The sequence below is a fragment of the Neoarius graeffei genome, chromosome 4 (assembly GCF_027579695.1).
Source record: "Neoarius graeffei isolate fNeoGra1 chromosome 4, fNeoGra1.pri, whole genome shotgun sequence".
NCBI classification, from domain to species: Eukaryota; Metazoa; Chordata; class Actinopteri; order Siluriformes; family Ariidae; genus Neoarius; species Neoarius graeffei.
The window spans coordinates 114,737,767-114,750,213 of NC_083572.1; the positions used below are offsets into that span (position 1 = coordinate 114,737,767).

The following is a 12,447-nucleotide window of genomic DNA, read 5'->3' on the forward strand; positions in this document are numbered from 1 at the left end:
ACCTTTACGTCACTCACACTGAACGTTTCCTCCTCATTTCATTCCCTCTAACAGCACACTGAGAACTGATCCTGATTTTAAAACGCAGCACTCGTGATTAGCCATCAGCTCCGATACGACTCTTCACTCCCAGTCATTTCTGAACCCTTCATCCATCCTTCAGGTGTTCCCTCTGAGGGAATCTTAAAACTTCAGCGTACGGAATGTGCACACACTGTCAGCGAGGGCTGCATGAAAACTAAACGCCTTCACGAGCGTACAAGCTCGCACACCCTGCAGGTTCTTGTGGACAAGTGCTCCTGCAGGTGGCGCTGTTACAATTTCATTACAATTTCAGAACAATTTACACAACTACAGGAAGAAGACTGATTGCTTCAAAAATGCCAAAAGGATAAAGTGTCGAGCCACAGGAGCTCATAAACAAATAACAGATACGCAATCTCTCAGAAAAGCTCACTGTCACATAACTGATCACTGTATCGATATTCTACCATCGTATCGCCCCGCCCAATGATGGGCGTATACATCTGAGTGAACACTGAATAACAATTATACTATTTTATATTTTTAATTATAAACAATTTCTTCCACACTAAAGCTTTTACACAATTCTAAGAAAATGATAAATAAATATTTATTTACAAATAAATAAATATCCTGAGTGATGGTGTTGAAGATTATTTAAAAGATTTATGACTCTCAGTAACACACCTGCACCACCGCATTTCCCAAACAAAGGTCCACGATGAATCATATTCACATCATAATTTCTTCTTCGTCAATTAATTAAACAAGCATTAAAAGCATTTTATTTGTCTGAAGTTAAATAAATAAATAAGTAACGTAAACCTGTGACTAGATTATGAATAATTATAATGAGCACTGAACAGATGTGGAGGAGGAGCTTTCTGGGTGTTAGATGAAGATTGGCGCCCCCTATGGTGGAAATGTAAACTCCCCTCCCCCTCCACACACAGTACTGAACTATAAAATATCTCATCCCATCTCATCTCATTATCTGTAGCCGCTTTATCCTGTTCTACAGGGTCGCAGGCGAGCTGGAGCCTATCCCAGCTGACTACGGGCGAAAGGCGGGGTTCACCCTGGACAAGTCGCCAGGTCATCACAGGGCTGACACATAGACACAGACAACCATTCACACTCACATTCACACCTATGCTCAATTTAGAGTCACCAGTTAACCTAACCTGCATGTCTTTGGACTGTGGGGGAAACCGGAGCACCCGGAGGAAACCCACGCGGACACGCCGGCCACGGGGCTCGAACCCAGGACCTTCTTGCTGTGAGGCGACAGCGCTAACCAATACACCACCGTGCCGCCCCCACTATAAAATATTTGTGTAAATATTTATCTTAAAGGAACCGAAAAGCTAAAATCTAAAATGTAACTGTTGCTACACCTGATGCCTTGCGTCTGACAGCGATGCTTCCGCGTGCTCTGGAGCGAGATTCCTGGCATGAATAGTGCGGAAACCCCTCACTCCTGATTAAGCATCTTGGAAGTGGATGTGATATTTGTAAAATGATAAAGGTTAGGGTGGATATTTGCATGGGAGGGGCATGAGGGGAGGGCGGTGCTCACTAGATATCAATATGTTCATTCAGGGAAGAAGGATAGCTAGCTACTGCTAATAAGCACACACTGTTCTGTCAGTAAATTATTACGATGGAGTGAATGGATTACTCAAGCGACAGGAATGACGGAACGGATGCGAATCTTCTGGGTCACTGTAACAGAGTGACATCTGGCTGTAAATGTTCAAACCAGAACACCCAGAAGAGGAAGTGCAGCAGGCAGGACAGCAACAGGATGTTAGCAACAATACAAGCAGCTATCATAATGCTAGCTAGCAATGCTAAAAGAGATTTCCTACCTGGTTGGAGAACGACGTGGTTACGCTGCTGAACGAGCTGCTCGGTTCGAATCCGACTGTGGGATCGACTGAGGGTTTAGGAATCGGACTGATGTTCGCTAAAAAGTTACCTGTGTATTATTCAGGATTAGCACTAAACGACAGGGAGCGCTAACTTTCTGGAAGATTAACTCTGGAAGATTCTGGTGGTTTAGAGAGAAGCTGACGGCGTCCTGTCCTGGTCTTGTGATAGTCCCAACATTGCTGTTTTTAGGCATGTTAAAGTTTGTTTGAGAGTTTCGAAGGAAACTTTAGCGATGGTGTTCCAATGAAAGCTGAGCTGCTGCCCAAACAGGAGCGATAAACTCTTCTGTAAGCTGACGTTAGATCACTAAAGGTCCAGTCGTGTCCTCAGTGTGAGTGTGATTGGTGTAGAGACGCATCGTTTGATAAAGTTAACAGAATTATTCCTCCAAACTGCCTGGATTAGAAATGGGTCCAGGTGAAGAGTGAACACAACGTTCACACACACTGTTCCAGAACTATAGTCCCGCCCAAGGGACATGTATACACGCCCCCTTATGGGCAGGGCTACACTTATAGCCGCACTTCATGGGTTATGGTTAGGGTTAGAGGCGGGGCTACACTTGCCCCACCTCGTTCTCCAGGCAGCAGTCAAGACCTTCTCACTATGCTTCCTGGAAAGTATGTCAAATGGAGATGTTGGAGTCACATGATTCACTCAGAGGTCCTGATTGGTTGATCATACTACGCTTGAATTGCATATTACATATTCAACTCTAGTTCTATGGCGTAATTTCCCTGTAACTTTTTCCTCTGATGTATCCATTTATCAAAATTATTTATTGTACCATAATTATTTAAATTCATCACGTGATTGTTTTACTTTTTTTTATAAAATAAAATAACATTTTGTTCATAAATAGGCTTCATGACCCTCTCTCAGTGCGTGTGCGTGTGTGTGTGTATAACAATAAACCAATTTGCCAAACAGTAGAAACATTTTTAGAATATTCCGGAAATTCCGTTCGCGTTCTGGAATTCCGTGTGACCACGAACACTTCAGCTCCAAATCTACATGATTTTCTGCTTATAAATCAGAACGCTGTACGAAGCTCAAAGACAGACAATATAATATCGTCTAAAATTAAAAATCAATTCCGTTCCACCTGAAACTGATGTTTAAGACACAACTGGGTTTTTCCCCCCAAGACTAAAATCAAAAAGTGAATTTACACTGAAGCTGAAATTCAGATTAAAATGTTATTCAGTATAAAAGATCATTATTCATTATTAAAATCTCAGTTTCTGTTTTGTGCTCTATTGAGGATGTGAATTTGATAAACTGTATGATAGTACGTGTGTTGGTTTTATTCCACAGATCTCACTGTGCTCATGTTGTTGAGTTTATAAAAGTAAACGATGAGGTTTTAACAGTAAAAACTGCAGCACCGTGTGTTTGATCAGTTTATTAATCCTGCACACAGACTCGGGGATAAAACAAGCTCCATAAAGATCTCTTTGTGTTTTCTGATGCCGTGTTTATTTATTTTTATTCATGTATTTCGGTGCAGGACCACCAGGTTCTGTAACAGCTTTTCCCCCCAGGTCACCAGACCGCTGAACTCCAAATCCAAACTCGAAACTTCTATTTATAACTTGAACGTTCCTAATTCCACAGGTCACTTTATACTATTGCACTTTATAATATTTTTGCTGCTGCATAATTTAATTTAATACACTTCGTATTTATTTCTGTGTTGAGCAAAATTGCAATGAAATTTCGTTCGGTGTCCACTTGTTGCAGACTGAATGACAATAAAGGCTGTCTGAAGTCTAAGCATTTGATTTATATGGTGCCTTTTTGAACAAACACATGAACATAACACACATTTATTGAAAAAAAGCTTTAAAAGTAGAATTCTAAATATTATGATGTATTTACATGTTGCTGTGAATAATTATTAATTTTCTAAATACAAGTCAAGTCAGGATTGTTGTAAAGCGTGCACACACACACACACACACACACACACAAACACACAAACGCAAACAAACGCACACACACACACACACAAACACACACAAACGCAAACACACAAACGCACAAACAAACACACACACAAACGCAAACACACACAAACGCAAACACACACACAAACGCACAAACACACACACACACACACAAACACACACACACAAACACACACACACACACACACACAAACGCAAACACACACACAAACACACACACAAACACAAAGACACACACAAACGCAAACACACACACAAACACACACACAAACACACAAACACACACACACACAAACACACACACAAACGCAAACACACACACAAACACACACACAAACACAAAGACACACACAAACGCAAACACACACACAAACACACACACAAACACACACACACACACGCAAACACACACACAAACGCAAACACACACACAAACACACACACAAACGCAAAGACACACACAAACGCAAACACACACACAAACACACACACACAAACACGCACGCAAACACACAAACACACACACAAACACACACACACACACACAAACAAACGCAAACACACACACAAACGCACACACACACAAACACACACACACACAAACACACACACACATACACAAACGCAAACACACACACAAACGCACACACACACAAACACACACACACACAAACACGCACGCAAACACACAAACACACAAACACACACACACACAAACACAAACGCACACACACACAAACGCAAACACACACACAAACGCACACACACACAAACACGCACGCAAACACACACACACAAACACACACACAAACACACACAAACGCAAACACACACACAAACGCACACACACACAAACACACACACACAAACACGCACGCAAACACACAAACACACACACAAACACACACACAAACACACACAAACGCAAACACACACACAAACGCAAACACACACACAAACGCACACACACACAAACACACGCACACACAAACACACACACATACACACACACACACACAAACGCAAACACACACACAAACGCACACACACACAAACACACACACACACAAACAAACACACACACACACACGCACGCAAACACACACAAACACACACGCACGCAAACACACACAAACACACAAACACACACACGATACAGAGGAGGTGATTATGCAGAAATCAGGTTTAAAACCTTTTCCGTGAACGTTAGTGAAATGTTTCCTCGTTGATAAACTCTGCCGGATGTCGTGGTGTTTTCACAGTGACACAGTAAAGTGTTTAACTTCAACACACACAGGAACATCAAGCTCTGTTTTTAATTTCACAAACAATCTGATTTTTTTTATTTAGTGAGAAAACAAAGCCTCGTTAGTGAAAATAATTACATCTCAGTACATAAGAATATCTCAAATATCAACAAAGCCAAGTAATATTTCACTTTAATAAATTGTTTTCACACAAATATAAAGGTATTAAGTCTATTTGTTGATAATTTGACTCATTTCAAGTATTTATTACTTTAGAACAAAGCAAATTTATTATCTGCTAACAGAATAAATAAAACACCTTTAGATTTGGGGTTTAATTAAACATGTCCAGAAAAAGGTTTTATGCTTTAATGAGAAATATTACATCGTTTTAGTTTTAAGACATTTTCACTTGTGAAGGTATAACTTTTTTGCAATCTGAGCAAATTTTGGAGAATATTTACTAAAGAATAACAGCGTGTTTGGGTCACATGACACACGCGGCTCAAAGTCTCTCGGTTTTCTGTCTCTAAATCTACAGCAAAGACAAACAGCGACCTCATCACCAGCGTTACACTCATCTTTATTTCATCTTTTCTCAACCTGATGGAAATTTTAACGGTTGAAAATGTCTTCCAGCTGAAAGTTATGAAATTCTTCTAGATTAGATTAGATTAGATTAGATTAGATTAGATTAGATAAAACTTTATTGATCCCTTTGGGAGGGTTCCCTCAGGGAAATTAAGATTCCAGCAGCATCATTACACATAAACAGAGAAAAGAAATAGAGAAAACTTCTAGATAAATTAAAATAAATTAAGTATTTACATATACAAATATAAAAAGTGGAAAACAGGACGACCAGAGCAATCTGATCACTGGTTCTGTTTTATTAATCGTGTTCATTCGTGTGATAGGAGAGCCTCCTCCCACAGTGATGTGTACACGCCCCCATCAACGACTGATCCAGGGAAACAAACTCTTTCCTTCATGACCACCCAAATCTGGGGAAAGACCCTCAGGACATCAAATTGTCAGACAACTTTTCCTTTTCTAAAAAAAGTTAAATTTTATCTTTTAGAAGAAGAAATTAAAAAACTAAATCTTCATTATTTAAAATGAACTTTGCAGAAATTTAAAAGTCTGGCTTTTTTTAAAATCATTTAGTTTCCTTTTCACCATATAACAGTTATTTTTGTTAATAAAAGTTAACTGGGGTTTAACTCAATAACTTTCAGTTTCAGAGGCACAAAACATCAAAATATTTTTTTTAATCATTGGATGTTTTTATAACTCCACTGTAAACTGTGTTTCTTTTCTGTTTCTTCCAATGTGCACAGATTCGATCTGATACGAGTTAAAACATTTTTGGACACGCAAGATTGAATATATATTATTCACTGATTTTAAAACATAATAATACAAAACAAAAATAACAAGAGTCATCAGGAGAGGACGTATAACACCCCCCCCCATGAAACCCCACTCCAAATTTTGCCAAGTTGAATTGGTTGCCATGGAAATACGGAAATAAAAATCCAATAAATAAATCACAGAAATCCCAAAATGTCAAAAGGCACAACTCCTCTAGTCACTGAACATAACTGTCAGGAATTTTTTCATGAAACCGGATAGTTTATGAGTTACGCTCCCGAAACTAAAATATTTACAGACGGACAGACAGACGGAGTGATAGCTATATCCCCCCACATTATATACCGGGGGATAATAAAGTAAATACAATTTTTTTTAAATTAAATCTGCATCACTGATGATGATGGCGCTAATCAAGACAGAAATCTAGGCTCGTTAGTTTTCTGATACTAGCTTCAACTAATAATAGTGTTGTCATGGTTACAGTGTGTATCTCATCAACCTTTATTTTAATATCACGACCAAAAAAATTAAAAATGCTCCAGCCAACAATGTCACTGTTAAAACCGTACACAAAGGCTGATTTTATATTCCCAAAAAACATAATTTCAGTATATCCTTAAAAAATGATGCACAATTTAAAGAAAACACATTTCACACTTTCTTCCGTCTGTTATAAACGTCACAGTGCCGTGTCAGAGAATTCCTGGGAAACGATCGCGAAGCTGAGACTGAAAAACACTGAAACCTGTTTGAGTGCCAATAAAACCTGGAAAAATATCAATCAGTGTTTAGTTATTAAAAAAAAATCCTTTAACAGAATGACATTACATCACTTATTAAAACTGTAAAGAACACGATACGGGCGGCACGGTGGTGTAGTGGTTAGCGCTGTCGCCTCACAGCAAGAAGGTCCGGGTTCGAGCCCCGTGGCCGGCGAGGGCCTTTCTGTGTGGAGTTTGCATGTTCTCCCCGTGTCCGCGTGGGTTTCCTCCGGGTGCTCCGGTTTCCTCCACAGTCCAAAGACATGCAGGTTAGGTTAACTGGTGACTCTAAATTGAGCGTAGGTGTGAATGTGAGTGTGAATGGTTGTCTGTGTCTATGTGTCAGCCCTGTGATGACCTGGCGACTTGTCCAGGGTGTACCCCGCCTTTCGCCCGTAGTCAGCTGGGATAGGCTCCAGCTTGCCTGCGACCCTGTAGAACAGGATAAAGCGGCTACAGATAATGAGATGAGATGAGAACACGATACGAGTGTGACTCTGAGAATCATCCAAGAGGACAAAGAGAACAGGATGCTCCCACCACCGTGCTTCACTGCTTCACAATAAGGATCCAAACCCAAACTTCAACTCAGCTCCAGTTTTTAATACACTTATACACACCTGGGAAGAACCCTCTCATCCACCTGGTTAGTTTAGTCGAGTCGAGTTTAGTTAGTTAGTCAGTCATAACCTACCAGTTTGAGCAAATGGTGAAAAGAGGAAAAAAACTTGCAGCTTTCAAAATCTGCCTTTCAGATTTTTCAAGTGTAAGTCATAAAAAGAATTTTCCCAACACCCAATTTTTTGTTTAGTGACCAAAAGCTACTGAAATCGAATCACAGACTTCCAATTTCATTAATTTTTTTTTAATAGAACAATTAATGAATTTATCTCCACATGGCCCTAAATTCTCCGCTATTTTTTCCTGCTTCACCATGACCCAATACAAGATGCTACGTCATGCATCACATGGTGGGCTTTCCCCGTTCACGCAAGGCATTGTGGGATACAAATTTGAAACAGGAGAGAAAAATGGAGGACGTGAGTGTGCGAATGAAACGTGAAAGAGCGACTACAGTAACGGAAAGAAAGCGAGAAGAAAAGACGTTATGTTCTATATGAAGGAAAAGAAACGCAGGACCAAACTAATAAATATGGGCGCTCAGCGAGCACCTCGGTGTGATCAGCTGTTCGTTTAGCGACAGAATGATGGAACTGTCAGTGCACGCTCAAAGGGAAACCTGTAGATGGCAGTAATGCGACACTGTGGATGCCAGCTGCCGTAAAACCCAAAAGAAGAAGAAGTTAAACCTGCGCATGCGCACACGGACTTCCTCTGTCTGCTTGACTGCGCCAAGCGAGCGATTTCATGCACATTATTTGCTTTAATCCCCTCAAATTAAATAACTTCCCAGCCACAGAATGGCCTGATATTTTGTGAGATATTACAGAAATAAACAGATATCACAATCACCACATTTCAGACGGAACTAAATTTCACTGAATTTATGAAATCGAAAGGCCGTACAGCTTTAAATATTCAAATTGCTGAATACGTTTTGCTTGAAAATCCCTGTTAATGAAGACATGATTTTTTTTCCTCACCACATCTGATTAAACCTAAAGTCCCGCCCATCATCATCATTATCATCAACAACATCCTGAAGTATCCAAAGCGAAACAGGAAGAGTTAATATGTCACTCACTTTCTTGTTCAAATAGAAGGGGTCCAAGTCCTCCAGAGGCTCGGCCACCATATTTGAAGGAACGTCCCCATAGATGAAGGGCAGGCTCTTCCCTGCCTCCAGGTCGCTGTTGGGCTTCGGCCCGTCGGCGTTATCATCATCACGATGACTGCTGTCGGATCGCGGTTTGACGGGTTTCTTCTTCTTCTCCTCAGCGATGCGCTTCTCGATGTTGGCCAAAGTCTCCCGAGTGAACCTCTTGAAGCTATCGGGGCCTGGGGGTGAGAGCAGCTGCGCGGCCATATTGTCATCCTGCAGCAGAGCCCTCTTTATTTAGAATCCATCCAGGACAGCTGGTTCTGAAGGACAGGACACAACACGCAAATGTCAACATGGTGCAATTAGACCTTGAATAAAGTTGCTATGAACAATCTTTAATTCTAATTTAACAAAAACATTCAGAAATTATATATTTTACACTGTGAGCTCCTGCACCAAGCCATTACTGAGAAAACACAAAGAAGAAGAAGAAGAAGTGTAAACTCCTCCTCTGCCCTGAAGATCTCAGAAAACTTCTGGAGAAGTTCCAGCTTCACCTCTGACTGTTACAGAGCGCTGACACTGGAGACTCCTTCCATCAGCGTTACACAAACACATCTCTCCTCACAAAATATCAATAATTACACAATTTTTAAATCTGTTTATTAACAGTGTCGTGTCTGCTGGACACGCCCCTGTGAATGAGCTGTTGCTATGGAAACCATAACATATCAGAATGAGAGCATGAATATAAACCTGTCAGAGCTGCTGTTATAGAGAATTAATCAACACTTTCCCCTCTGACCAATCAGAGTCCAGAACTCAGCAGTGTCGTGGCGAAATCAAAAGCATTTCAGCGTAAAATCTGACACTGTGCCCAAAGAGCTGAAGCTGAACTCAACGTTTACTTCATCATGAAATTTTACACAAAAAAATGTTTTTCTACAACAAATTTGCACTAAAATGTAACGATATAAATAAAGCTGCTATCTTCTGTAGTTACATCGTCATACTGCATAAATATAAAATCATAGCAGTTAAAACCTTTCTTGTTAGGTTAGCTACATTATGTGGTCAAAAGTATGTGCACCCCAACCATCACACCTGTATGTCCTTGTCGAACATCTCGTTCTAGATTTATTCTTCTTTCCTGTTATAATGAGCTCCACTCTCCTGGGAAGGCTCTCCATTAGATTTTGGGGCGTGGCTGTGGGGATTTGTTTTCATTAGTGAGATCAGGGACTGATGTTGGGATGTTGAGGCTCCAGTTCCAGTTCATCTCAAAGGTGTTCAGTGGGGTTGAGTTCAGTCAGGGCTCTGTGCAGGACACTCAAGTTCTTCACTCCAACCTTCACACACCACGTCTTCATAGAGCTCCTGCGCTTTGTGTACAGAAGCATCATCATCATCATCATCCTGCTGGAACAGGTTTGGGTTCCTCAGTAATTACCCAGTGAAGGGAAACTGGAATGTTACGGCAAACAGAGACGTTCTACACAACTGCGTACTTCAGACTTTGTGGAAGTAACACATATGGGTGCACATACTTTTGCCTGTACAGTGTAGTAAACACCGCTGAAGGTTATGCTGCATTCAACTTCAGCCAGAATTGAAGAAATTTCAAGCTTTATGCTATAAATTGGAGGGAAAATGGACACTTCCATGTTAGCAACAAGCTATCCGGTTCACATCCGGTGTTTATCACGTATTTATTTTCTCAAAACAGTGAACTGTTCTAGATTTAACCAACTAACGTGTCTATGATGATTGGTGTAAAGTAAATACAGTACAACTATAAACTCATTTAAAAGTCAGAGTGATATTTTATTTATTTGTTTAAGTGGCCATTTTGACATGACATGACATTCTTGCTCTGAAGGAAACTTTCCCAGTATGGTCGTTATTTGTTTTTCCTGCTCAGCAGGCAGAAACGCAGAATTACAAACAGCATTTTCATGAATGTTAGAACGCTAAATCACTAAATTAGCGCACTAGCTCTTTAGCAGTGTGGCTAAAGTTACTGACTGCAAAGTCATCTGAAATTTTTTTATTTTTTATTGTGCATGGCATTTTCCTCTGTCTCATAAGAGCAATATCATGTGGATGAATGGGATGTGATCATTTTGATGTCCTGAGGGTCACTTTTCTCCATTTGGGGACCGTTGTCCTCCCTCCTGAGCTAAACAGTATGGCCCTACGCAAACAGGAAACAGCTGAACGTGAGGGAGGAGCTTTAACTAATTAGCATAACTATAGAACTACAACCCCGATTCCAAAAAAGTTGGGACAAAGTACAAATTGTAAATAAAAACAGAATGCAATGATGTGGAAGTTTCAAAATTCCATATTTTGTTCAGAATAGAACATAGATGACATATCAAATGTTTAAACTGAGAAAATGTATCATTTAAAGAGAAAAATTAGGTGATTTTAAATTTCATGACAACAACACATCTCAAAAAAGTTGGGACAAGGCCATGTTTCCCACTGTGAGACATCCCCTTTTCTCTTTACAACAGTCTGTAAACGTCTGGGGACTGAGGAGACAAGTTGCTCAAGTTTAGGGATAGGAATGTTAACCCATTCTTGTCTAATGTAGGATTCTAGTTGCTCAACTGTCTTAGGTCTTTTTTGTCGTATCTTCCGTTTTATGATGCACCAAATGTTTTCTATGGGTGAAAGATCTGGACTGCAGGCTGGCCAGTTCAGTACCCGGACCCTTCTTCTACGCAGCCATGATGCTGTAATTGATGCAGTATGTGGTTTGGCATTGTCATGTTGGAAAATGCAAGGTCTTCCCTGAAAGAGACGTCGTCTGGATGGGAGCATATGTTGCTCTAGAACCTGGATATACCTTTCAGCATTGATGGTGTCTTTCCAGATGTGTAAGCTGCCCATGCCACACGCACTAATGCAACCTCATACCATCAGAGATGCAGGCTTCTGAACTGAGCGCTGATAACAACTTGGGTCGTCCTTCTCCTCTTTAGTTCAAATGACACAGCGTCCCTGATTTCCATAAAGAACTTCAAATTTTGATTCGTCTGACCACAGAACAGTTTTCCACTTTGCCACAGTCCATTTTAAATGAGCCTTGGCCCAGAGAAGACGTCTGCGCTTCTGGATCATGTTTAGATACGGCTTCTTCTTTGAACTATAGAGTTTTAGCTGGCAACGGCGGATGGCACGGTGAATTGTGTTCACAGATAATGTTCTCTGGAAATATTCCTGAGCCCATTTTGTGATTTCCAATACAGAAGCATGCCTGTATGTGATGCAGTGCCGTCTAAGGGCCCGAAGATCACGGGCACCCAGTATGGTTTTCCGGCCTCGACCCTTACGCACAGAGATTCTTCCAGATTCTCTGAATCTTTTGATGATATTATGCACTGTAGATGATGATATGTTCA

General features: G+C 40.5%; 1 protein-coding gene across 5 annotated transcripts in view; it reads right to left on the reverse strand.

Annotated features, from left to right (window-relative positions):
- scn8ab (sodium channel, voltage gated, type VIII, alpha subunit b) overlaps window positions 1-9,301 on the reverse strand; it is a 140,280-nt gene extending 130,979 nt beyond the window's left edge. For all 5 annotated transcript variants that reach the window (XM_060920257.1, XM_060920255.1, XM_060920258.1 and 2 more), the window contains exon 1: window positions 9,020-9,301. In XM_060920257.1, coding sequence (XP_060776240.1) covers window positions 9,020-9,301 — 282 coding nt within the window. The remainder of the gene's footprint in view (window positions 1-9,019) is intronic.
- Between the last annotated feature and the right edge of the window lie 3,146 nt (window positions 9,302-12,447).